At 45.4% G+C, this 27,602-nt stretch overlaps 2 protein-coding genes across 8 annotated transcripts in view; one reads left to right on the forward strand and one right to left on the reverse strand.

Annotated features, from left to right (window-relative positions):
• LOC132677336 (uncharacterized) overlaps positions 1-16,704 on the reverse strand; it is a 99,224-nt gene extending 82,520 nt beyond the window's left edge. For 2 of the 6 annotated variants that reach the window (XR_013554323.2, XM_078443447.2), the window contains exons 1-4: positions 16,373-16,695; positions 9,432-9,531; positions 8,788-8,876; positions 8,019-8,145 (exon numbers count right to left, since the gene is read on the reverse strand). Coding sequence is in view for 3 of the 6 variants with exons in the window: in XM_078443447.2 (XP_078299573.1) it covers positions 8,019-8,145; positions 8,788-8,876; positions 9,432-9,462 (247 nt within the window). In the remaining 3 variants the exon portion in view is untranslated. The other 4 variants (XM_078443445.2, XM_081791539.1, XM_081791538.1 and 1 more) reach the window with 4 other exon arrangements.
• Positions 16,705-23,612: 6,908 nt separating this feature from the next.
• On the forward strand, positions 23,613-25,493 carry LOC132676755 (methyl-CpG-binding domain protein 3-like 1). Of its 2 annotated transcripts, none has more exons than XM_060628765.3 (2): positions 23,613-23,740; positions 24,740-25,493. In XM_060628765.3, exon 2 carries the CDS (start codon positions 24,758-24,760, stop codon positions 25,364-25,366), a length of 609 nt encoding a protein of 202 aa, XP_060484748.3. In that variant the 5' UTR covers positions 23,613-23,740; positions 24,740-24,757; the 3' UTR covers positions 25,367-25,493. The 2 variants fall into 2 exon arrangements, with proteins under 2 accessions (XP_060484748.3, XP_060484749.3); XM_060628766.3 differs by lacking the exon at positions 23,613-23,740 and adding an exon at positions 23,774-24,153.
• The last annotated feature ends 2,109 nt before the right edge of the window (positions 25,494-27,602 follow it).

Raw genomic sequence — 27,602 nt, forward strand, 5'->3', positions numbered from 1 at the left:
CCCAGCAAGCCTGTCATTCAGAATAGGAGAGATACAGGTTTTCCCAAACAAACAAAAACTGAAGGACTTCATCACCACTAAACCAGCCCTACAAGAGATCCTCACGGGGACTCTGTGAGTGAAATGTTGCAAGGACCACAAAGTACCAGAGACACCACTACAAGCATGAAGCCTACAGACATCACAATGACTCTAAACACATATCTTTCTATAATAACACTCAATGTAAATGGACTAAATGCTCCAACCAAAAGACATAGGGTATCAGAATGGATAAAAAACAAGACCCATCTATTTGCGGTCTACAAGAGACTTATTTTAGACCTGAGGACACCTTCAGATTGAAAGTAAGGGGATGGAGAACTATCTATCATGCTACTGGAAGTCAAAAGAAAGCTGGAGTAGCCATACTTAGACAAACGAGACTTTAAATTAAAGGCTGTAACAAGAGATGAAGAAGGGCATTATATAATAATTACAGGGTCTATCCATCAGAAAGAGCTAACAATTATACATGTTTATACGCCAAATACAGGAGCCCCCAAATATATAAAACAATCACAAACATAAGGAACCTTATTGATAAGAATGTGGTAATTGCAGGGGACTTTAATACTCCACTTACAACAATGCATAGATCAGCTAGACACAGGATCAATACAGAAACAAGGGCCCTGAATCAAACATTGGATCATATGGACTTGACAGATATATTTAGAACTCTGCATCTATCCAAGATAGATCACATACTAGGTTACAGACAGTCCTTAATAAGTATAAAAAACTGAGATCATACCATGCATGATGCATACCATACTTTCAGATAACAATGCTATGAAACTTGAAATCAACCACAGGAAAAAGTCTGAAAAACCTCCAAAGGCAAAGAGGTTAAAGAACATCCTACTAAATAATGAATGGGTCAACCAGGCAGTTAGAGAAGAAATAAAAAAAAAATATATGGAAACAAATGAAAATGAAAATACAACAATCCAAATGCTTTGGGATGCAGCAAAGGCAGTCCTGAGAGGAAAATACATTGCAATCCAGGCCTATCTCAAGAAACAAGAAAAATCCCAAATACAAAATCTAACAACACACCTAAAGGAACCAGAAGCAGACCAGCAAAGACACCCCAAACCCAGCAGAGGAAGAGAAATAATAAAGAGCAGAGCAGAAATAAACAATATAGAATCCAAAAAAGCAGTAGAGCAGATCAATGAAACCAAGAGTTGGTTTTTTAAAAAAATAAACAGAATTGATAAACCTTAAGCCAGGCTTCTCAAAAAGAAAAGAGAGAGGACCCAAATAGATAAAATCATGAATGAAAATGGAATTATTACAACCAATCCGTCAGAAATACAAGCAATTATCAGGGAATACTATGAAAAATTATATGCCAACAAACTGGACAACCTGGAAGAAATGGACAAATTCCTAAACACCCACACACTTCCAAAACTCAATCAGGAGGAAATAGAAAGCTTGAACAGACCCATAACCAGCGAAGAAATTGAATCAGTTATCAAAAATCTCCCAACAAATAAGAGTCCAGGACCAGATGGCTTCCCTGGGGAGTTCTACCAGACGTTTAAAGCAGAGATAATACCTATCCTTCTCAAGCTGTTCCAAGAAATAGAAAGGGAAGAAAAGCTTCCAGACTCATTCTATGAAGCTAGCATTACTTTGATTTCAAACCAGACAGAGACCCAGCAAAAAACAAGAAAGAACTACAGGCCAATATCCCTGATGAATATGGATGCAAAACTTCTCAACAAGATACTAGCAAATCGAATTCAACAGCATATAGAAAGAATTATTCACCACAATCAAGTGGGATTCATTCCTGGGATGCAGGGCTGGTTCAACATTAGCAAATCAAGCAATGTGATACATCACATTAATAAAAGAAAAGAACCATATGATCCTGTCAATCGATGCAGAAAAAGCATTTGACAAAATTCAGCATACTTTCTTAATAAAAACCCTTGAGAAAGTCGGGATAGAAGGAACATACTTAAATATCATAAAAGCCATTTATGAAAGGCCCACAGCTAATATCAGCCTCAATGGGGAAAAACTGAGAGCCTTCCCCCTGAGATCAGGAACACGACAGGGATGTCCACTCTCACCGCTGTTGTTTAACATAGTGTTGGAAGTTCTAGCATCTGCAATCAGACAACAAAAGGAAATCAAAGGCATCAAAATTGGCAAAGATGAAATCAAGTTTTCACTTTTTGCAGGTGACATGATATTATACATGGAAAACCTGACAGACTCCACCAAAAGTCTGCTAGAACTGATACATGAATTCAGCAAAGTTGCATGGTACAAAATTAATGTACAGAAATCGGTTTCATTTTTATACACCAATGATGAAGCAACAGAAAGACAAATAAAGAAACTGATCCCATTCACAATTGTACCAAGGACCATAAAATATCTAGGAATAAACCTAACCAAAGATGTAAAAGATCTGTGTGCTGAAAACTATAGAATGCTTATGAAGGAAATTGAAGAAGATACAAAGAAATGGAAAAACATTCCATGCTCATAGATTGGAAGAATATTGTTAAAATGTCAATACTACCCAAAGCAATCTACACATTCAATGCAATTACAATCAAAATTGCACCAGCTATCTTCTCAAAGCTAAAACAAGCAATCCTAAAACCTGTATGGAACTACAAAAGCCCCTGAGTAGCCAAAGTAATAAGTAATAAGTAATAAGTAATTTGCTTCTGCACCACAAAGGAAACAATCAACAAAACTAAAAGGCAACCAACGGAATGGTAAAAGATATTTGCAAATGACATATCAGACGAAGGGCTAGTATCCAAAATCTATAAAGAACTCACCAAACTCCACACCCAAAAAACAAATAATCCAGTGAAGAAATGAGAAGACATGAATAGACATTTCTAAAGAAGACTATCCAGATGGCCAATAGGCACATGAAAAAATGCTCAACGTCACTCCTCATCAGGGAAATACAAATCAAAACCACACTCAGATATCACCTCACACCCATCAGAGTGGCTAAAATGAATAAATCAGGAGACTATAGATGCTGGAGAGGATGTGGAGAAACGGGAACCCTCTTGCACTGCTGGTGGGAATGCAAACTGGTGCAGCTGCTCTGGAAAACAGTGTGAAGGTTCCTCAAAAAATTAAAAATAGAACTACCCTATGACCCAGCAATAGCACTGCTAGGAATTTACCCAAGGGATACAGGAGTGCTGATGCATAGGGGCACATGTACCACATGTTTATAGCAGCACTTTCAACAACAGCCAAATTATGGAAAGAGCCTAAATGTCCATCAACTGACAAATGGATAAAGAAGATGTGGTTTATACATACAATGGAATACTACTTGGCAACGATAAAGAATGAAATCTGGCCATTTGCAGCAACATGGATGGAACCGGAGGATATTATGTTAAGTGAAATAAGTCAGGCAGATAAAGACAGATACCGTATGTTTTCACTCATATGTGGATCCTCAGAAAGTTAACAGAAGACCATGGGGGAGGGGAAGGGAGAAAAAAGAGAGGGAGGGAGGAAAACCATAAGAGACTCTTAAAAACTGAGAATAAACTGAGGGTTGATGGGGGGTGGGAGGGAGGGGAAAGTGGGTGATGGGCATTGAGGAGGGCACCTGTTGGGATGAGCACTGGGTGTGGTATGGAAACCAATTTGACAATAAATTATATTTAATATACAAAAAAAAGGTAAGCAAAAACAAACAAACAAACATACTAAGAGGTTGAAAGTCAATAGATGGAAAAATAGATTCCATGTAAACAGCAGGCAAAAGAGAGTGTAGCTATGTTAATTTCAGGCAAAATAGACTTTAAGACAAAATCTGCTACAAGACACAAAGAATGATCTTATTTAGTGATTAAAAGGTCAAATTATCTAGAAGATGTAACAATTACAGACCAATTACAACAGAATTGTAAATTTTTTTAAATATAATTTATTGTCAAGTTGGCTAACATACAGTATGTAAGTGTGCTCTTGGTTTTGGGGGTAGATTCCCGTGGTTCATAGCTTCCATACAACCAAAGCAATCGACAGATTCAGTGCAATTGTTACCAAAATTCCAACAGCTTTTATTTGCAAAATGGACAAACTGATCCTTTTTTTTTTTTAATTTTTTTTTTAATGTTTATTTATTTTTGAGACAGAGAGAGACAGAGCATGAACAGGGGAGGGTCAGAGAGAGAGGGAGACACAGAATCTGAAACAGGCCCCAGGCTCTGAGCTGTCAGCATAGAGCCCGACGCGGGGCTCGAACTCACAGAGTGTGAGATCATGACCCAAGCTGAAGTCGGACGCTCAACCGACTGAGCCACCCAGGCGCTCCTGGACAAACTGATCCTTAAACTCACATGGATTTGCAAGGGATGCTGAACAGACAAAACAGTCTTGAGAAAGAACGAATTAGGAATTCTCACACCTCCTGACATCAAAGCTTACTTCAAAGCAATAGTAAAGAACACACTACAGTACTTGCACAAGGAGAGATGCAGAGATCAATGGACGAGAACTGAGTGAGTGTAAACTCGTAAAGTCTGTGGTCACACAACTTTGGACAGGGCAGCAAAACAATTCACTGGGGGAAAGAATAGTCTTCTACAGCAATGCTGGGCAACTGGGTAAACAGAGATAAAAGAATGAAGCCACATAAAAAATTATCTCCAAAAGGACCAAAGACCTAATTGAAGAGAACTAGAAAATTCCTGGAAGAAAACACAGGGGTAAATGTTCATAGCCTTGGTGGATTTGGCAAGAATTTTTGAGGTATGATAGCAAAGGACAAGCAAAAAAAGAAAAAAAAAAAGGAGATAAATTGGACTTCATAAAAATTAAAACTCTCTCTGACTTAGTTCACTTAGCATAATACTCTCTAGCTCCATCCACTTCGTTACAAGTGGCAAGATTTCATTCTTCTTTATGGCTGAGTAATATTCCATTGTGTGTGTGTGTGTGTGTGTGTGTGTGTGTGTGTGTGCGCGCGCACGCGCGTGTGTGTCTACACGCGCGTGTGTGTATGTAGACACACACGCACACACACACATCTTTTTCATCCATTCATCTGTCCCTGGACATTTGGGCTGTTTCCGTAAGTTGGCAATTGTAGATAGTGCTGCTGTAAACATTGGGGTGTGTGTGCTCCTTCGAAATCAGTATTTTTTTTTTATCCTCTGGGTAAATGCTTAGTAGAGCAATTGCTGGATTATGGGGTAGTTCTATTTTTAAGGAACCTCCGAACTGTTTTCCAGGGGGGCTGCGCCACTTTGCCTTCCCACCATCAGCGCACGAGGGTCCCCTTTCTCCACATCCTCCCCAACACCTGTTGTTTCTTGTGTCGTTGGTTTCAGCCATTCTGACAGGTGTGAGGTGGTGTGTCATCATGGTTCTGACTTGTATTTCCCTGATGGTGAGTGACGCTGAGCATCTTTTCGTGGGTCTGTTGGCCATCTGGATGTCTTCTTTGGAAAAACATGATTTTACTCACACGTGGAATTTAAGAAACAAAACAAATGAGCAAAAGGAAAAAAAGAGACAAGGAGAGAAAGAGGGGAAAACCAAGAAACAGACTCTTAACCACAGAGAACAAACTCATGGTTACCAGAAGGGTGGTGAGCACGTGTGTTGTGGGTCGGGGGGCGGTTTGGATGGGGATTAAGAGGCACACTTGTCGTGATGAGTACCGGGTGTGGTATGAAAGTGTTGAATCAATACACTGTACACCTGAAACTAATATTACACTGTATGTTAACTAACTGGAATTCAAACACAAACTTAAAAAAAATTAAAACTGTTGTGTGTCAAAGGACACTATCAAGAAAATGAAAATACGCCACCAACTGGGAGAAATTATTTCCGAATCATATTCTGGACAAGGGACCAGTATTCACGACATATAATGAATGTGTATAATCCAAGAACAAAGACAAGCAACCGAATTTCAAACCGGGCCAAGGACTTGAACAGACGTTCTCCACAGAAGATCCAGAACAGCCGACACATGAAAAAGTGCTCAATGTCATCAGTCATGAGGGAAACGCAAATCAGGGCGACAACGAAAAGAAATACTGCCTCATAACCGTGAAGACGGCTACCATCAGAGGCACAAACGTTGGGGCAGATGTGGGGCAATCGGAACCCTCCCACCTTGGCGCAGCTCCTGGGGAAGACAGTTCAGCAGTTCCTCAAAAAGCTAAACCTACTGATATATGACCCAGCATTCCGCTCCGACACATACCCAAGAAAGCCGAAAGCGCATGTTTGCACAAACCGTGCACCAATATTCTCAGCAGCAAGGTTTGTAACAGCCAGTAAATGGAAACCACCCAAATGTGTATCAACCCATGAGTGAATTTTAAAGACGTGGCCAATCCACAAAATGGTGCAACACTGCTAGACCTTCGAACATTAATTCCGCTGCCTGAAAGGAGCCAGATCAAAGAGATCACAATGCCGCTGGCAGGAAATGTTCTGAGCAGGCAAACCCAGAGAAATGGAAGGCAAATGGGTGGTTGGCAGCAGGGGGCTGTGGGGAAGGTAACAGGTCCTGGCCACTTCCCGGGGAGGGGGTGAGGGGTGATGACAATGTTCTGACATTAGATAGCGTTGATGGTTGCACAACAATACTACTATGTCAAAAGTTACTGAATTGTGCACTTAGAAACAGCTAAAACAGGGGCTCCTGGGTGGCTCAGTCGGTTAAGCATCTGACTTCGGTTCAGGTCATGATCTCACGGTTTGTGAGTTCGAGCCCTGGGTCGGGCTCTGTGCTGACAGCTCGGAGCCTGGAGCCTGCTTCGGATTCTGTGTCTCCCTTTCTCTCTGCCCCTCCCCTGCTTGTGTTCTGTCTCTCAATCTCTGTAAAATAAATAAACACTTAAAAATTAAAAAAAAAAAATAGCTAAAACAGGGGCGCCTGGGTAGCTCAGTAGGTTGAGTGTCCTTGGCTCAGGTCACGATCTCACAGTTCTGTGAGTTCCAGCCCCGCATCGGGCTCTGTGCTGACAGCTCAGAACCTGGGGCCTGACACAGAGCCTGATTCTGTGTGTGTGTCTCTCTCTGCCCCTCCCCCACTCACACTCTGTCTCTCTCTCTCTCTCAAAAATAAACAAACATTAAAGGAGTTTTTAATAATTAAAACAGTGACTTTTATGTTATGTGAATGTCACCTCAATTTAAAATAAAAAAAAGGACAATAATGTGGGGAATATTGTGGGGAATAAGCTTAGGAATTCCCTGGGCTTGCACCGATGGGTTAACAAGGCAGAAAGAATTAGAAAGCCATAGGATGTTCACACCCAAGTTTGGGTAAACAAGATTAGGTAAATAGGTATAGAGAGGGCGGGGCAAAGGCTCCAGGATAGACCAAAGGTGTATGAGGTAAACAAGATTATATGTTCAGGGCGGAAGCGCCCCCCAAGGTAGTACTGTAGCAGAAAGCTGCTTTCACTGGAAGGAAGGGTAAAAACAGGAAAACAGGACTTTAGACCAGTGCTGGGCCAAGTTGCCCAGAGCGGAGCTAATTAGCAAAAGAAAGGTGCCTTGGTGACCCTGAGGTAGCATGCTCTGTCTGTCTTGTCCCCCTCGGCAAGTTTAGGTAAACAGAGGTGGGGCCTCACATCTGCTGTAAACAACCTTCAGCCAGGTGCCAGGACTTTGTTTTGTATCAACCCAAACCCCTAACCCCGCATATCTTCAAGACCCCGTTTCCCTCACGCCCATGAGTTAATGTTCACAGATTCACGGTCTCCTTGTGCACGTCCATTGCCACGTTTGTAAGCCTTCTGATCCTAATAAAAATGGAGCAAGGACCCTTAATCAGGGCTCTTGGCTTCTCCTGGACATGAGCCATCTCTCTCGCATTTTTAATCCTGTGTCCCGCTCTCTTGCTGGACGAGAAAGAACTCTAGACCCAGAGTCTACGACAAACAAAGTCTCGTTACGGGACTAAGTAAACGCAGGGATGAGGTCAGGCTTACCGAGCGAGGCCAGGTTCCTGCAGTTCTCCTGCATCACGTCTCTGTACAGTGTTCTCTGAGAAGGGTCCAGCAGGGCCCACTCCTCCTGGGTGAACTCCACGGCCACATCCTCGAAGGTCACCGAGTGCTGAACCGTCACAAACATCACGGCTTAGGCAAGGACCATCCCCACCAAGTGGCCAGGAAAAGGGCAGAGGACGATGGGACCGGGGGCCGGGAACCCAAAGCGCAAGATGTGTGGGCGGGGTTCTGAGCTCTGCTCTCAACCGCTTCTGGGCTCAGCCTGCGGTGCTCCTCCCTGTCTGCTTATGCCCGCTCCCACGGTGAACGTGCCCCTAACACAGAGGTGATTCTCTTATTCCAGTGAGACTGTGGAGTCCTGCAAGCTGATCTCCCTCCATCTGCAGGGCTGAGTATAGGCCGGGGACATGGCGGAGATCAGAGAAACACCTGGTAAATGGGTGAGCGATTCCCCCACAGCTGACACCAAGTACTTGAGTTGAGGACACAGTCAGGTCTTCCTCAGTCTCCCCTAAAAACCTCTCTGCGGAACGTGATGGAGACGGTGACCCTGGAGGAACCTCGGCAACGTAGAAAACGTTGACCAACACGACATTGCCTGGGGGGCCCCTGACCCTCCATCAGATGCCCGGAGACCCGGGGCCCTCTGGACACCTGGTTTGGCCAAGAGGCTCCGGGTCACTGGAGGAGAACAAATTCAGCTTCTGGTCAAAGGAACAATGACTTGGAAAAAAGAGTAGTGACTCACCGGTAACCAGCCTGTCAGGAAGCCCTTAGCCAACCCTTCCTCCTCCGTGCGTCCGTTCCGAGGAGAGGCTGAGTACAGGGAAGGCTGAGCTGGAGAAGAAGAAAGGAGTCAGGAGAGCCCAGGACGGCTCTGTATGCCAGCACTCGCCAGTCTGGGGGCTTCCCCACCTACCTGCACGTGACCACACCCCGACACGCACACGCACGGCCACACCCATGACCACCCCACACAGTGTGGGTGGACACACACACACACACAGCTTTCACAGGACACGTGTCAGAGTGGCCGGTCTCACCCAGGACCCAGGGCCAGGAAATAGGGCCAAGGGTCTTACTGACCTGGAGGAAGAGATTATTAGTCCCATTTCACAGATGAAGAAACTGAAGTTCAAGGGACACCACTGTTATTTTTCCAAGTTTATAGAAAGAATCAGAGATACGGTTCAGAGGCTCTCCCATACTCACCACACAGGTGACATCTCCACAGACACTCAAACCACCAAAATCCCAAATCCCAAGAACCACATCGGGGACCGGTGACCCCCGGGCATCTGGCTCCGCTCCGGCCTCACCGCTCGGCCCCTCCTTTCCCGCTCCGTGGTGCAGGGGCCTTTACGCCTGGACTCTGAGGGCCCCCCGACTTACCACAAGTGGGGGGCAGAACCACGGCCGCCATCCTGTGACTCAGACAGGAATTTCCCCGGACGCTCCTCCTCTGGTCGGCACAGCGCGCTCAGGCCGGGCCCTGGTGGAAACGGGACAACAGGAAGCCTTCACAGCCTCTCTCCCACCGCGGGCTTCCGCGGACCAACCCATCTTAGCCTGCCCGTTGTGCCCTCCTTCAACATGCAGGTGGGGTCCCCAGTATTGGGTCTTTACTTAGCAGGTGATGAACCAGGGCTGGCGAAGCCAGAGCTCGTCCTCTTGGGTCCTAACGGTTCGACCGGGACACGCCTCCGCCGCCCCACCTAAATCCCCAGCTTCCCTGAGTCTCAGGGCACATTCTTCCCATGCAGGTGGCTGTCACAAACACATTCCCAGGTCCGACCCTTTAGTTACTGGAGATGATGACGGCTGATACTAGTCTGCCTCCCCCAGCCCCACCGCCCTCAGATGACGGGTGACGTCAGGGTGCGTGAGGACGACCCCTCGGTGTAACGAGTTCGTCCCCTTCCACCTTGGGCGCCACCCTCGACCCTGTCATCACCTGACACTATTGTGCCACCTAAAACAATAGCTGAGAAAGGTCTCTCTGAATCCAGCCTCCCAAACCTTGTCCTTGTTCATGTTTTCTTTCCCTACGTGTGTTTTTTTTGTTGTTGTTGTTTGTTTGTTTTTTTAGAGAGAGAGAAAGAGGGCAAGTGTGAGTTGGGGGCGGGGGTGCAGAGGGAGACAGAGAATCTCCAGCAGCATCCACACCCAGCGCAGAGCCCAATGCAGGGCTCGATCCTGCGAACTGTGAGATCGTGACCTGAGCCGAAATGGAGAGTTAGACGCTCAACTGACTGAGCCACCCCGGCACCCCTTACACGTGTTCTTTCACCACACAGAGGACTCTCCCCCGCCCCCGCTACTTCATCAGGCCTCAGGCACGTCCTGTTCTCATCTCACGCTTCCCCCCTGGATTTCATCACCCCTCACTCACACATTCCTCATCCACACACCCTGCCCGCGCCCCTGCCCAGCAGAGCTGCGCCCGGCCCGGTTCCAATGACCTGCCGGCTCCATGGCAGCGTCCGGGGCACCTCCCCGCGGTAGGGCTGTCATGCCGCCTCCTCTGGGGAAGCACGGTCACCAACATGCAAACAGACTTGACCCTGCAGGACATCCTGTAAGTCCGTGCGGCTCCCCACCATCAGGCCTCTCATCTCTTTACCCCTCGCACACCCTCCCCTCCGCCCTCCACGGCAACCAGCTTCCTGACTGGCCCCCATGACCCAAGCCTCCTGGTGTCCACACCCGCCCGCGTCGGGCTGACCCGGGTCACAAGAGTGCCTTGGGGGCGACTTCCCAGGCTGGCTGCTCCAAGGCACTGCAGCGTCGCTTGGTCTCTCGCACCGCTTGCTCCGGGGGAAGCCCCATGGAGGGACCAACTTGGGGAGGAACCGAGGCCTCCCTCCAGCAGCACCACTGACGTGCCCGCCTGGGAGCGAACCGCCTTGGCCTTGAAGCCTCGGCACCAGTCCAGGCTCCAGATGGCTGCAGCCCGGCTGATAGCCCGCTAGGAACTCAGGAAAGTCCCTGAGCCAGAACCTTCTAGCGAAGCGGTCCTGAACTCCTGAACCACAAAGACCATGAGATCTGATACAGGATCATCATCGTTTTAAGTCACCGAGGTTTGGGACAATCGGTTAGGTGGCAACAGATACACACACCCTCACTTTGCGCAGACGGCGCTGCCTCATTCAAACCCCATGCAGTGTTTTTAGTAGTGAAATAAATCTATCGTAAGGGCAGTCTTCATTCTGGTACCAGTCTCTCTCCGTGAGCCCAGGGAAAGTGTTTCACTCTGTCTCATTTTCTCACGTCCCACTGGCTCCTCAACCCAGGACACTCTGGCTTCCACCACTACCATTTCAAGGACGCCACCCTTGACAGAATCACCATTGATCTTCATAACCACAGAGATGGGAGACTGTAGCTACGATGACACCATTTTTAATCTGCCAGATCGACAAAGACCTGGTGGACCACATCTTTTATTGGCAAGGATGTCTGAAAAGGCACTTTCATACGCGACTGGGGCCCAATTCCTACGGAAGGAAAATTGTCAATTTGATGCAAAATGCAAAATCATTTACCCTTTCCCTGCCAATCACATTCCTAGGAACCGATCTCAAGGATACACAAATACTAAAAGGCAGGCTGTGATTATTCACAATGGCCTTACGTGTAACATCAAAGGACTGGAAACAATAAAACTGAGCATCAATAGGGAATTAGTGCAATAAACTACGGAATATCCACAGAATGAAGAAACATGCAGCCAAAAAAGAAAGAGATGATCCCTAGGTATTGATAGAGATTCTTATCTCCAATATTTAAAAAAAAAATTTAAGTTTATTTATTTATTGGCGGGGGGGGGTGGGGCGGCAGGGAGTGGTGTGGAGAGAGGGAGATAGAGAACCCCAAGCAGGCTCTGTGCTGACAACATGGAGCTTGGGGCTCGATCCCATGAACCGTGACATAATACCTGAGCCAAAATCAAGAGTCGGCACTCAGCCGACTGTGTTACCCAGGTGCCCCTCCAATAAATGTAAGTGGGGAAAAAAAATCAATGTTCAAAGCAGTGTATATGGAATGTTTCCTTTTTATAAAAAGGGAATGAATACCTCTTTTCTCTGGAGTTAGGGAATCAAATGTCACTCCATAAAACCAGCTTCCTGAGGTCTCTCTGTGTGCCTTCCCTGTACCCAAAAGATACAAGCGATAAAGGTCTGTATGAGCAGGGAGGGGAACCTTGGCCACTAAGAGTCTGGTTGGGCCGGGTGGAAAGAAAGAGCTGCGGGGCATTTTTGCCTCCCAGGCCTGGGTGCAGACAGATTAATGCCCGTGCCCCAAAGGTGTCCGTATTCTACTCCTCAGAATCTGTGAATATGTGAGTTTCCATAGCAAAAGGGATTGTGCAGATGTGATTAAAGTAAGGATCCTGCGATGGGGAGAGTATCCAGGTGAGCCCAATGTCATCACAAGAGTCCTTACCAGAGGGAGGTAAGAAGGTCAGGTCAGAGAAGAAGGTGTTGGTGATGCAAGCAGGAGTCAGAGAGAGAGAGAGAGAGAGAGAGAGAGAGAGAGAGAGAGAGAGATCTGAGGATGCTACCCACTGGCTTTAAGTGAAGGAAGGAACCACAAGCCACGGAATGCAGGAGGCCTTTACGAGATGGAAAACACATGGACACCGAGTCTCCCCTAGAACCTCCAGAAGGAATGCAGCCCTGCTGACCCATTTCGGACTTCTGACTTCCAGAACGGCAGGTGAAATCTGTGCTGCTTTAAGCCACTAAGTACCGGCAAGTGGTGAGAGCAGCCCCAGTAAACGAATACAGCCTCTCACACCAAACCTTCCCTAAGGCTTGGTGTGAGTCCAACAGACCCAGACAACTGCCGTGGACCCTCCTTACCTTCTGCAGGTGGAGGATGTCTCCTTTCTCTCAACCGGAGAACCAATCTGCAGTTAGGATGAGTTCCAGTCACTGAGCTGAGGAGTCAGAGGGCTGGGATCCAGCCACCCCCAGGGCCCCAAGCGGAAAAGCAGACTGAGAAGGTGCCTGGGGCACTTTTAGGCTCCGAGTCCCCCCATCAAGGTCTCCTGGCAGGTGAAACCTCACAAGAAGGCAGGAGGGGTCTCTGCTCAGTTTACAGATTCAGTGACTCCTGCTCCTGGATGTATGTCAGTGCTGGATGAGGGGTCACTTATCAGTGCTGCCCAACGGGACTTTCAGTGATGACATAAATGTCCTCTAATTCTGCTCCGTCCAGTTGGCAGCCACAAGCCACGTGTGGCTACTGAGCACTTGAAACGTGGCCAGTAGGACCGAGAAAAGGAACTCTTCCCATTGTTTTAATTAAAATAGCTCCAGGTGACTAGTGGCTACCACCATGGACAGGGCAGCTGTGGACACACTCAGGCCCAACTGCTTTCAGGATGCGGAGGAGGGGGCCTGTGGGTGGCAAAGTGGGGGCAAAGCATGGACTCGGGTGAGGGGAAGCCTGCAGGTTTGCATGGACAGGAACTAGGGGCATAGTACGTGCCCTGTCCCATCACACAAAATACAAGCATGAATGAAAGCATCGTACATTTTCTCAGTTCTACGCTCCTGGGTCTCTTCTTCCCATTTCTTTCTTTCTCCACAACCATCATCAAGCCTAGGGAACAATCATCTTATTCCTAAACTTCTTCTTACCACTCCCTGTCTTGCCTCTTAAGTCTTCCTTCTTTGAAAAAAAATTTTTTTTAATGTTTATTTATTTTTGAGAGAGAGAGAGTACTAGCAGGGGAGGCGCAGAGAGAGAGAAGAGAGAGACACAGAACCTGAAGCAGGCTCTAGGCTCTGAGCTGTCAGCACAGAGCCTGATGCAGGGCTCGAACCCACAAACCGCAAGATCATGACCTGAGCCGAAGTCAAATGCTTAACCTGAAGACTGAGCCACCCAGGTGCCCCATCAAGTCTTCCTTCTTAATCCGAAGTCCATTTTAACCCACATGCATAGACCAGCTGTGACTCACATCCTCCCAGGGTTCACATCTCTAGTGTCTTTCCACTGGTCCTAGAACAGAGTCTAATCTAATACCTGATCTGGTCCAGCCTACCCTGCTCTGGGCTGGCTCACCCCCTGCCCCCCAACTTTGTTGTCTCGGCCCAGCCATTCCTGTCCTCCCAGCTCGTGGAGCACACAAGGCTCTCTCCTGCCTCAGGGGTTATCTTCATGCGGTTCCCTTGGCCTGAAACGCTCTCTTGAAAACACTCCCACATGCTCGCTCCAGCTAACCCTACAGCTAGTTCAACCTGACCCCAACCTCAGCTCTCCAGGTAAATATCCGTCCTTCTCCAGAAGGCTTCCCTGTTTCCGCCACTGAGGCCTCTGTGCCAAGCTCCCACATCACTCCGGTCATTAATTACTTAAAATCACGATTCTCTATTAGAATGTAAATTCCATGGACATGGAAAAAGGTCTTGGTTCTCCCAGGTCTCTATGCATCTGGCTCAGGGCCTGGCTCCCGGGGATGCTGAGCCATCCTGGTTTGCCCAGAACTGTCCCGGTTTGAACACTAAACGTCCTATGTCCTGGCAATCCTCTTACTCTCCAATACACAAGGATGGTTGGTCGCCATAAACTGTGCACTCAAAGGATACCTACTGCGTGACAAATAAACATCCCCCCTCCAGAACATTACAGGAAAGCGAGAACAAAAAAGGGACACGCACACATACATGTAATTAGTAAAACCTAACAATTAAACAGATTACTTAACAGAATCCTCTACGATGCGAATCGCCAGACTGTTATCTCAGAGAAGTTTGAAGAAATAAAGTTAATTCCTTGTCCACCAAAAGGCAAGGTAGAGAGGGTAATCTTTGTGGAAACTAGTGCCCTAACCTGCGACCTACAAGTTGCTGTATATTCCCCCAAATAATTGTAAATCTCATTAAGTAAATAAAGAAATGAAAATCACTTCTTCAAAATACATCTTGTTGCCGGTCAATTCGGTTTTAAATTAATTACTAACAGAAAGAAGTCCTAAGCACTCCCCCCCACCCCACCATGTGCCTATATTTTGAACCTCTGTGGAGGATTTGTAGGGCTTGAGAGGTCAAACCGAATGGGTCTAAGGACTGTGGCTGAGTAGTCCTGCTTATCTTTAGTGGGATGTCTTGTAACCTTAATGTACATGTAAAAAATGTATATATTTATGTTTCTATATAAAATCCTGAAATTTCTAGTATTATGGAATGCAAGAAAGTCTGCATTTCTCTACGGTTACACTCATTTACATATTTGTTTAATGTGTACTTATTTGCATATAAGTGCATTTACTGCCTTATTTCCACACACATAACCACACGCACCTCAGTATCCTTCCTTTGAACGTAATCTATCAAACAGACAAATAATTTTTCTTAGGATACCCTCCCTCTTAGTGGCTCTTTGCGTTTACAACCAGAGCAGCATGAAAACCCACTAAGAGCTCTCCTCTGCATAGCGGAGGTTGCTGGCACCTGTTGTGACAAGGTCCTTGCGGTGCTCACCTGGTCACACAGAAACCCACGGATCAGGGAGGATGGCACACTTCAAGGCTGGTGGGATCTCGAAGCTGGTTTTAACACAGACTGGGGGGGGGGGGGGCGGGGAGAAGGCACGAAGACCGCTTTTGAGGCCTTTTGATAGGAAGTAATCGTTCTTGGATAGAAAGACCACCCATTCATCTTTGTTTCGTTTTCATTTACTTAAAGTGTCAACGTTGGCCGTGACTGGATTTACCTGATTTCCACGTAGCCATCTGCACCCCAAGTGGGAGAAAGCAGTGTCATGCTGGGTGTGCATGTGACTTGCTCAACTCATCTGGCTGGATCAAGATTTTACGGTGACTCCAGACACTTTAAACACGGGCTTGTTACTTAAGGGCGCCGAGAAGCGACTCAGCTGACTTTGATCAGGACTTCAGAGCTTTTAAGGCCCTAGAGCAGATCTCCCGACCCCGGCACTGTTGATAACGCTTCGCTGTGGGGGGCTGTTCCGTGCACTGTGGGATGCTCAGCAGCATCCCTGGCCTCCCCACACCCCCATTTGTACAACCCAAACAATGCCTCCAGACATTGCTGAAAGTCCTCTGGGGGAGGTGGAAATCACCCCTCAAAGGAGGAGGCAGCGGCGCCCGGAGTCGGGAGGAACCGCAGCCTGGGACTGACCGGAGGCAACAGCCCAGGGAGGAAACGGGGCTCCGGTTACACACGGGGGGACGCGGGGACGCCAGAGCCCGTGACCGGGAATGCCCGCGGCCCTCGCCCCTCCCTGGGCGCCTACCGGACCCTCCGGACTGCCCGCCGCGCACCGAGTCCGGCCCGTTGCGCTGAGGCCAAACATACCACGTGAAGCCGGTCCCGCGCGAAGAAGACGGCGCACCCCACGCAGCCAGCCCCGCAGGCTCCTTCCACGGCAGCGCCCCACGCTTCCGCTTCCGGTCTCGGGCTGGCCGCCTCTCGCCCCAGTTCCGGTCTCTGTCGAGCCGCGGCGGAGACGGGCGTTTAGGGGCTCCGGGTGGGGGCGGGCGGGGGCCGCGGCCGCGCACCCCAGCCTGGGGCGAGGGTTTCTAGCTCTCTGAGGGAGGGCCCCACGGCCCTGGGCTGCGTCAGCACCAGGGACGGAGACCAGTCCTAGGGGCGGGCTGTGGGCGGCGCCAGGCAGACGGGCCGAGTTCAGGTCCGTGGGTGGGGCTGTGGGCGGGAACGGGGTGACGGCGGGCGGGGAGGTGGGCGGAGACTGGTTCCGGGGCGTGGCTGTGGGCGGGGTTGTAGCCGAGGGAAACCAATTCCCGGGGCAGGGGTGTGGCTGGAATAGGCTCGGCGGGTGGGCGGGACAGTGGGAGGAAATCAGTTCCAGGGGCGGGGCTGGAGGCGGGGCTTCCCGTGGGTGCCTAGACCGTACTAGCAGGAGGCTGCCCAAGAAACAACTTTTCTGCAGTCCTTTCTGCAGGTTCACACAGCCTCACATAACGCTGTAGAACGACGTGCCCATATTTAGGGCTTTTAATTTTTTGTACATGTTTGCTGTGTTTATTTAAAAATGAGACCATACGTATATTCGTTTCTCTACAACTTACCTTAGCGCCATTTTAAGAATTTTGAGGGGACAGGGAGGGTACTAGGTCATACATTCACAAGGCAGTAAAATACCCTCACTCCCAGCACGGTCTCTCAGTCCTTTGCCCAGAGATAGACGTCCTCTTCTCTTCCATTTTTATAGATATAGTGTGTATATGCATATATGCTGGGAATGGCCAGCAAACCCTGCGCCGATGGATGAAAGATTACTCCACGGTTTGCTAAGGAAGAGGAGAAGGCATGGAGGTCAACGTTCGCAGACGAAGACCAAGATCCTGTTCGCCTCACTTGTATTCTCATTTATTGCAGAGTCAGGCCAATCACAAATCTCGGCTGGCTTGTTGTGTACAGAGGGCGTGTAACATTTCAGGCATGCTAAAAAGATGCACGACTTGAAGGTGAACAATCCCAAGAGACAAATCAAATCAGAGATAAGCAGCAAGGGTTATGTGTCCTACTGTTTTGTTAAACTTTGTATACAATGTATAGATAACGGAATTCCGGAATTCCGCAAGGACTGCAAAAACACCTGGGAAGGCTGGCCCTGGCCGGTTACGCAGGCCCAGGACATTCCAAGAGACCCACGCCCCTCCCAAGCCTACGTGCAGTAGACCAGAAATCCCCGTGTTACATTTTAGCTAGCAAGCATTGTGTATAATGGTCATCCTCAGTAATAACGCCAACACGTAGGTAATATGCTCAAGCCTAATAGGGATGTCCCCAAGCAACAACAGAAATGGATAAACCGTCTCATGCATCTGGATCTACTGAAAAGAGACTTAAATTTCTGGTGAAGAGGGATAAACCAGTGATGAATTGATAGGAAAAAAAGAAAAGGAAATGAGAATTTTACCATTTAAAACGTCAAAAGATTGGGATGTTTTGGTGGCTCAGGCGGTTAAGGGTCTGTCTTCAGCTCAGGTCATGATCTCACAATCTCACGGACGGTGGGTTCTAGAGTCCTGCGTTGGGCTCTGTGCTGACAGCGTAGAGCCTGGAGCCTGCTTCAGATTCTGTGTTTCCCTCTCTCTCTGCCCCTTCCCCGCTTGCACTCTGTCTCTCAAAAATGAATGAACTTTAAAAAAAATTTAAGGTCAAAAGAAAAAACAAGAAATGTCTTCATATTATCCTACATGGCATATCAATGGATAGGATTCACATGTCATAAAGTGCTAAACATTTATGTGATAAAACAACAGACGTTGAATTTTGGTTTGTATTAATTCATTAAATAATTGTATCGGACAAGGGGATTGTGTCCTAAGATATGTAAGAGAACTACATGCTATTTTTCAGATAAGTAATTAGAAAAAGTCAAAAGCTGAAAAATGAAACCACTGTATAAGGAGCTCATTTAGAAATACAGAGGTACAACCAGAAAACTAAAGAAGTTGTTTCTGGGAGTCAGAAAAGAATGAGGAGGGTAGCTTTTCATTACAAGGCTTTAAGTATTATTTAAGACATAGGCATATAGCCAGACACACACACATGCACACAAGGCCAGAAGCCTAAATTTGTATTTCAAAGTGGTCATCAAACTGTAAGGAGAATTTATAAAAATGATTCACTTTGCAACAATAGAATGTATTTTGAAAACTTCAATCTTCAAGCATTAAAAAAAAAGCTATAATCATCCTTGTGGAAAAATGAAGAGAGCATTACTTTCCAATGTACCTGATAAGCATTTTAGGTACATCACTCCTGAGTATTTTCACAGCAAATCTGTAAGGAAGATGCTATTATCTCTCTCACCATTTAACAAATGAAGAAATTGATGGTAGCAAATTGCTAAAATTTTCATATTTCTTAGAAGTTCTCAATAGCGTCTTATTTTAAAATTATTTATTGAATTCTCTTTTCACTAATAAAATAATATGTGCCATTCTAACAAATAAACAATGAGTATGTAAAAAATGATTTAATAAGGGGTGCCTGGGTGACTCAGTCGGTTGAGCGTCCGACTTCGGCTCAGGTCATGATCTCGCGGCTCGTGAGTTCAAGCCCCGCGTCGGGCTCTGTGCTGACAGCTCAGAGCCTAGAGCCTGCTTCTGCTTCTGTGTCTCCCTCTCTCTCTGCCCCTAACCCACTTGCATTCTGACTCTGTCTCTCTCAAAGATAAACATTAAAAAAGATTTTTAATGATTAAATAAAACTACAGTTTTCTTTGAATATAGTTAAGTAGAGCAATCACATTATTTTTCTGCTCTCTGCCTCAGACCTAGGAAGACACTTCCTATCCTAAAAGTTTACTAGAAAACGCTACTACATATTCAAGAATTAGGGAATCCCCATATCATACGCAAGCTCCCTGAACACACACACAGAAAGCTGTTATGGAAAAATATGTGATGAGAAAACTCTTAAATTATTAATGAACTAATATCAACACAAATCACAATTAGGCAAGATTTATCTATAAAGTGGCAAATATTTAAACTCTAGAAATTTAGGAAAGTAATTCATGACATTAGCTGATGTATATAAGAAAAAGATTTTTTCAATCTCACTAAGTTCCAGGAAAACATTTGAGAAAACACACTGCAGCAGTTTTTGCAATAGCCAAAGTTGGAACAACCTAATTGTACATTGTTGGATGAAAGAATAAAGAAAATGTGGTGTGGGGCATCTGGGAGGCTCAGTCTGTTGAACATCTGACTTCAGCTCAGGTCATGGTCCCATGGTTCCTGGGTTTGAGCCCTACATCAGGCTCTCTGCTGTCAGGGCAGAGCCCATTTCGGATCTTCTGTCCTCCTCTCTCTCTGCCCCTCTCCTGTTCGTGCTCTCTCTCTCTTTCTCAAAAATGGGTAAACATTAGGGGGAAAAAAGGAAAGAGGAAATGTCTGAAATCAATAATCTAGGCTCCCACCTCAAGAAATTTCATTTTAAATTTTTTTTGTTTTAATTTTTAAAAATGTTTTTATTTATTTTTGAGACAGAGACAGAGTGTGAGTGGGGGAGAGGCAGAGAGAGAGGGAGGTGCAGAATCCGAAGCAGGCTCCAGGCTCTGAGCTGTCAGCACAGAGCCCGACGCGGGGCTTGAACTCCCGGACTGTGAGATCATGACCTGAGCTGAAGTCGGACGCGCAACTGACTTAGCCACCCAGGCGCCCCTCAAGAAATTTTAAAGAGGAAAATAAACTCAAAGCAATCAGAAATAAGGTAATAATGACAATAATAACATCTATACATTCTAAAACAAATGTGATGGATAATTTAAAAAATGATAAAATATTAAAAAGGAAATAAAATCAATGATTAAATACAAATATACTGTATTTATCAATGGTCACAATATTGTAAAGAGCTCATTTTCACCCCAAATATTTGATTCAATGTAATAAAGTTAGAATAGAACCATAATATAACTTTTGGATGGTGGAGATGTTCTCAAATTCACAAGGAAGCAAAATATTTCAAAGAGAAGAACTTTTCTGGGGGTGGGGGGTATGAACCACAAAGGAGGATATGGAAAAATAATACACCAAAAGATTCTCTAAAGTTTGTTGTGGGAGGAAAAACCCCATCAAATTGAAGAGGGATATGGAGGTTCCAGAAACAATCCCTTGTATATATGGAAGTTTAGTATTTGATAAAGTTAGCATTCAAATAAGTTGTAAAATGATTAAAATTGTTTAAGGAGAATATATTTATGTCTTTTAAAATGTGGCTAATGTCTGAGTTCAGAAAAAAGTTTTGAAGCTAAAATTTAAATTTAAAAACTTTTCTAAATAGTTTATAGATAAAGCGTGCATAACTTAGATATTTTACCCGAATATGAATGTTTATACTGTCAGTTGATGAAACAAAACATGGAGGGGGCGCCTGGGTGGCTCAGTCGGTTGAGCGGCCGACTTCGGCTCAGGTCATGATCTCGCGGTCCGTGAGTTCGAGCCCCGCGTCGGGCTCTGTGCTGACAGCTCAGAGCCTGGAGCCTGTTTCAGATTCTGTGTCTCCCTCTCTCTGACCCTCCCCCGTTCATGCTCTGTCTCTCTCTGTCTCAAAAATAAATAAACGTTAAAAAAAAAATTAAAAAAAAAAAAACATGGAAAGTAAATGAAGGGTGGGCTGAAAAGTTCTTAGGAAATGAGCTTTCCAGGCTAGAGGAGTGACTGAAGCAATAGAAGATATGCTTGCCATGTACTCAAAGATGGATAACATGGCTAAATTTAGTAGGAAAATCCTTGAGGACAGCCCTTAATCCAAGACAGAGCACTTATCTGTGAGTCTTGATGGCCGAGGGTAATTGTAGACAGGGACTCTTAAAAGGAGAGGAGAAAATCTCTTGATAGAAGTAAAACAGTTTGTTTTCTAAGATCTGAATGAGTAAACATATAATGTATCTGAGTGGTTTACTGTTCAAAAGCCTAAAAATGTGATAGAGATTTAGGAGATAAAACCTGAATGCCTGTTTCCACTGGTACCTATTTTAATCCTGAAAGCTTTTACTGGAAGGAGGTTTCAGTGTCCTGCGTGAACACCACCACAGGAGGAAATGGGGCCCACCAGTTCTGCTCCCAAGACCCAACACAGAGAAGCATCTGCATAGACCTTCCAGCCAGGGAGGGAACAAGATGGCACCTTGAGAGTTGGGATGAACATGTGGGTAGAGGTGCTTGGTATGGAGAACTCACCTTTCCATCCTGCCAGCCATGACCTGGGGTATGAACCTGATGGATTGCCAGGTTTCCTATACCTAACAGCCTGCTCCTGCCCAGGAAGGCATCCCTTCCCCTCATTTCCTGCCTTACCCAGAGCCTGGGGCCTGCTTCCAATTCTGTGTCTCCCTCTCTCTCTGCTCCTCCCCAGCTCACGCTCTGTCTGTCTCTCAAAAATAAATAAACTTAAAAAAAAACAAACAAACAACGATGGGGTTCATGCTGGTAACTACTTCCTGTTGACATCACCAGGGATATATAAGATAATATTTGCAACACCTGTGGGCGTGTGGCCCGTGTGTCTGATATATAAACTCAGAGATGAGAATTACAAGAAGGGGACATGGCACAGAATACCTCTCAGGACAGGCCTGGGTTCCAGCTCTACCGTTTACTACATCTTCAACCTTGGGCAAGTGGCTTGCCTTATCTGTGTCTCAGTTTCTCCATCTGTCACTGGCATGATAACACGTGTACCTACTTTGTAAGGTCATAGAGACCATTAAAGGAGTTAATGTTTGAAAAATGCTTGGAACACCTGCCATATCTCAAGTGCTATATCTGTATATCATACATAACATTTATAAATTCTTCTGGCACTGACTGTAAGCTCGAGAGGGCAGGAACAAGTGCCTTGATGTATGTAGAAAGTACTCAATAACAAACGATGGGTAAATGAACGAGCAACATTGATGAATGCATCACCTATGTCACACACAGCATCCTACTGATATTCCCAAGCAAAATCACACCCTAAGATACCTGTTCTGTCCTGTGTCCTCTTCTCTGATTCTACCCAGGAATTACTGGGGCTTCTTGGACCCTGCTAACTGTGCACACTATAAGTTTTCTTCTCTGTGTCAACAAACGCAATCAGCATCAGCCTAATGAGCCCAAGTCAATCCAATCTTGTCTGTTCCCTGACTCACAAACCCAGTAGTGATTTGATATTAATGATATTCGCATTCTAGCCTCTTATTTTCAAGTATTGGCTACAGTAATTATTATTTACATTTACTGTGTGTTTTTAAAAATGACCCTCCCTGAAAAATATTTCCAAACCTATTGAATTTATAAGAGAAGCCAAGGATGGACAAGTCACAAAAAGTCTTGACGCTTAGTCTCTGGTTTGGCTCTTCCTAATTGGTAAATTATGTAAACTTCCAACGTCTCTCTTGAGATCAAGTCCAGTTTGGACTGTGTGGGAGGGAAACCTCATGGCATTTGAGAAATAGTGGTGGTATTCTGGGGCCGATGTCTGCTTCGGTGTGTGTGTGTGTGTGTGTTCTGCATCTTGCTGTGGGGTCAAGGTAGACCCCTCTCCTTGGGAAAATTTTTCCCAGATATTTTGCTCTGGGCTTTATTTTTACACATGGCTTAAAAAGTGCTGTCAGTAGGACCGTTAAGCACTCTTTACTACGGACTTGAAATTTTTATTTAGCAGCCACCTTTAAAAAGCTAAAAATAAACACGTGAAACTAATCTTAATAGCATATTTTAAAACATTATCGCCAAGATATTTTCATCTGTGCATGCAATCAGTGTAGAAATTAATAGAGATAGTTGACGTATTTTTGTGTGCTATCAGAAATCCAGTTTGCACTTTCCACTCACAACACAACCTCGGTTTGTAAATTGAGTTTTATTGGATGTACCTGCTCTATATTTACATTGTAAATGACTCACAGCTGTGAAATAGGAGTCCCGTATGTAAGTTGCTGCAAACATACTTAAAAGTTTTCCACTTAAAGATCATGTCATATGAACACTGAAAAGTTCCTACTGGGTCTAGTAACAAAGGAGTCATTGTGACCTTACCAAGGCAAAACCCACAGAATGGTGAGGGCACACACAAGGGTGGGGGTAGTCTGAGAAGTTTCTTGAAGATGAGGCTCCAGAGGCACATGATGTAGAGGGCCTTTTCTCAGCAGCTCACAACAAAGGGGAAGGAATAGAAAGAGCCTTATCGAAATATCAGGCAAGTTAGGGGATCTTAAATAGGTATGAAGCAGAAAGAAAAGTAGGGAATGTTTGAAACAAGCCTTGTGAAAAAACAGGGAATAAAAATGCCAACACATGAAAATAAAGTAAAATTTCCAGACATTACGGATGCTTCGCAGGGGAGGCAGGTGATTTTGGATTTATAGTGGTACCAAAATATGTGTGCTCTTCTCAGTAGTTATAAGACCAGCAGTATCTAGCATAGCAGATAAACAGGGTCTTTCAGATTCGAAGTTTTATAAGGCAGATATGACAAGTGTTAAAGAATTCTGGATTATTCCAAGGGAATTATTGAGATCATAGACCATGGAATCCAGGAGTGATAGGGATAGGGGAGAAAGTAAGGTGAAGATACGGTGATCTGGCATCACTTCCGATCTTGAGGGACAGGTAACTATTGTATGAGTGTTTGAGTGAAAACTGAAAATGAGGAATTTATGGTGGGTGAATATGTTTTCTGAATTATTTATTTTTGGTCATGACCATTTCAGTTGACGTAAATGTCTGGGATATAGGAGCGAGTTGCTAAGAATGGGGCAGATGATAATTTCATTATTGGTTTAAGCTCTGAAGGAGCTATGAAAACAAAGAGGTCCATGGGTGACCAAATGAATAGTCACATAACACAGAAGGATGGTGGGGTTGGAGACTTAGAGAAAGACTAAGTAACTGTGTGTCCAGAGAGGGAGGGCCAGGAATTGTGTGGTTGAGAGTGACAAGCACAAGTGAGAATAAATCGTAACAGAGAGCATCTTACAAAACCATGGAGGAGAAACGATCTGGAGTAGATCCTGAGTTTTAACCTTGAACTTTCTGGTTCTGACACAAATTTATTTGATGATGTCCCAGGACACAAGTCAGACCTATCCCCAAAGGTAGAGAAGGAAGGTGGATGTACAAGATACCAAATAGAATGCTCCTAAGAAGGCAGGCCTCATTTATCATTTTAATCCAATATCATGACTTATTTTTATAGGGCAAAAGGAAAAGAAGTATGATGGTCAAGACTTCACAGAGGAAGCAACATGATTGTGGAAACCAATCCAAACTGAAGTCTCGCTTAAGTGTCTCAATCCCTTTGAGGATGTCCAGTTATGTATTTAAGACGCCAGTTACCAGAATCACAGCCCATCCTGGCAACGAGGTCAGATGCCATCACTGGGAGGGAACCTTGGACAAGCCCCAACAGGTGTGCTGGCAAAAGAGACTGCAAGGTCTCCAGGCCTGCAGCAGCACAGGGGAACCATTAAGCACTTTGGACCTTGCCAAAGCCTTGCAAAAACTCGCACCTCAGTGCACAGGTGGCTATCTGCCAGGTGTTCTTGCAGGTGGCCCGAACTCGAGCCCCATGCCCATCCTTGCCAGCTCTTCGGATTTGGCCAAGATGATTCCAGAAGCTGGTCTGGGTATCCCGCAGCTCACGTGCAAACAATTTCTGGTGACTGAGGAGGATATCAAGAAACAAGAAAAGAAAGTGAAGGCGGCAAGAGAAAGGCTGGCTACAGCACTGGCTATAGACAGACTCGCTAGCGAGGCAGAAAAAGTGAGGGGCCAAGAAGGACATCTCGAAAAACACCACGAAGAAAAGGAGAGCCCTGTGTAGATGGAATGCAGCACAGCACTTTATTAATGTCTCTTTGCAGTGTCCATTGTGTCTTCGTGCTCTGAGCCCCTGAAACTTAAGTATGTACCAATACTTTCCTTGTATTAAATTGTATTGTGTGACACAATGGAGACAGCGATTTTTTTTGAGCTGCGAGATTGGGTTTCCGGTGAGGGGAGAAAGGAGATCTTTCCTTTCTGTATTGTACTCTTGTCTTCCTTTACTTTCTTTACTGTGTCATTTATTTGTATTTTCAAGTCAACCGAGTTATCAAAGTCACGGGATTATTTAGTGTTTTGGCCTCACAGAGTAAAACCTGCCTAGTTAATTTTGTGTAATATTCCAACAAATTCCAACATAATATTTCATTAAAGCTGTTATATCTATGCTCTCAAAGAAGATATGTCTGTAGGTCTCTATTTTTCTGTTCTTTGTTGCATGTGAACTCAGAGGTCAACAGAAAGAAGAAATAAGAGACTTCCCATTTTTTAAATACCTGTACGTGTTGAAAATTTGATCCATGAAAATTGATGTGCCATTTTGGGGATCATGATGTCAAGAGGGACTGTTCTCAGCATCTTTACTCTATCAGTGAGCCACTGCTTGTTGGGATTTAATTGTCTGCCCAACTAACCTGTGGCAATATTCAAATCCCTTCCATCATTACTTATTTTGTCTCATGGACTCATCAATTTCTGAGAATGAATTGATAGAAAATAACAGAATATTTGTAGTATTTCTATCTTCCCTAAAAAGGAGTTATTTTAAGATTGAATCTTGAGGGACCTGGGTGGGGGCTCAGTCAGTTGAGCATCTGACTTCGGCCCAGGTCATGATCTTGCTGCTTGTGAGTTCGAGACCTGTGTCGGGCTCTGTGCCGACAGCTTAGAGCCTGGAGCCTGCTTCAGATTCTATGTCTCCCTCACTGTCTGCCCCTCCCCCACTCATGCTATGTCTCTCTCTCTCTCTCTCTCTTTCTCAAAAATAAACATTAAAAAATTTAAAAAAATAACTGATTTAGATACACTGATTTTCTCTCCTTTCCTCATGACTCTTGTTACATTTTTCTGGGTTCACATTTCTGCTTCCTGATGAACATTCTCTACTGGTTCTATCACTGAAGGCCTGTGGCAGGTCAACGTTGAGTCTGTCTGTATTTCAGAAAGTGCTTTTATCTTTTTCTTTGAAAGATAGTGTGGTGAAGTGTTTAATTTAGGTTCTTAGTAATTTTTTCCTTCCTCGCTGCTTAGTCTTTCCAAGTGTCCATATCATTAGCTATAAAATGGGAGTGCAGCTGTCAAGGATGGTGAGTTTAAGTGAGATCGTGCACGCAGAGCTTGCCAGTCATGTTGCTTAGTAGATATTAAGTAGTCAGTAACAATACTCTTGTTATTATTATTATAATCTCCAGAGAAGACATTCTCAGAGACTGCTTGGGACTGAGGATGTGAACCTCACACCAAGTAAGTACGAATGGTGGTATCACTGTTACTTCTCAGCCCTTGTGTCTTCAGCCGTGATCGTCTGCAAACTGCGTAGAGATTGGGCCATCTGTTCCCACGAACCCAAGGCAGGACAGCATAGCTCCCTGACCCTGCGTCACTCTAGGCTGCTTCCTGGGGAGCCCCTGCTCTATCTTGTTGGATGAAGAAAGACTGTCTGGCTTTGTCTTTAGATTTTTTTCCCCAATGAGCTTTATTTGTCTTTAGATCCAAAGCAGACCCAGTATCTCTCTCCAGTCTTGGTATTACTCTGGGGACTGAGGCTTTCTGGATACCTAGTGATCCCAGCTCCAAGTCCCAAAGTTGATCATGGAGTCATTTATGACTCGCTCGTTTCCTTCTTGGACCATTTCCCATCATGGGGGACCCATGATGGGAGAGGAGCCCCTGAGGTAGACTGGTATGGAAGTCCTGGTGCACCTGAGCTTCAGGGAATGAGGCGGTGTAAGGGGAACTTTGGGGGTGGGGCAAGATGGAGGAACAGAGATGGCAGTGATGGCTGGCACAGAGGCAAGGGGAGGTGTGCTCCCAGGTTTCTAGGAAGAGAAACCTCACACTGAGGTGGGATGTTGATTTTATACAATGACAGTGTCTGTGAATTTTTTTTTTTTTTTTTTTTTTTTTGCCAGTTCTAGTGCCCTTGAGGGACAAAATGGCATAAAACCAAAAGACAGGGTTGCAGTTGCCCTTTGAGGACTTAGTGAAAGGGGAAACCTTTCATCTTTGTCCCCTGG

This window comes from Panthera onca, chromosome A2, assembly GCF_046562875.1.
Source record: "Panthera onca isolate mPanOnc1 chromosome A2, mPanOnc1 haplotype 2, whole genome shotgun sequence".
Lineage (NCBI taxonomy): Eukaryota > Metazoa > Chordata > Mammalia > Carnivora > Felidae > Panthera > Panthera onca.

Bases quoted from the DNA above. Each gene is read 5' to 3' on its own strand.
- LOC132676755 (XM_060628765.3), top strand. From the start codon at position 24,758: ATGATGGTCAAGACTTCACAGAGGAAGCAACATGATTGTGGAAACCAA.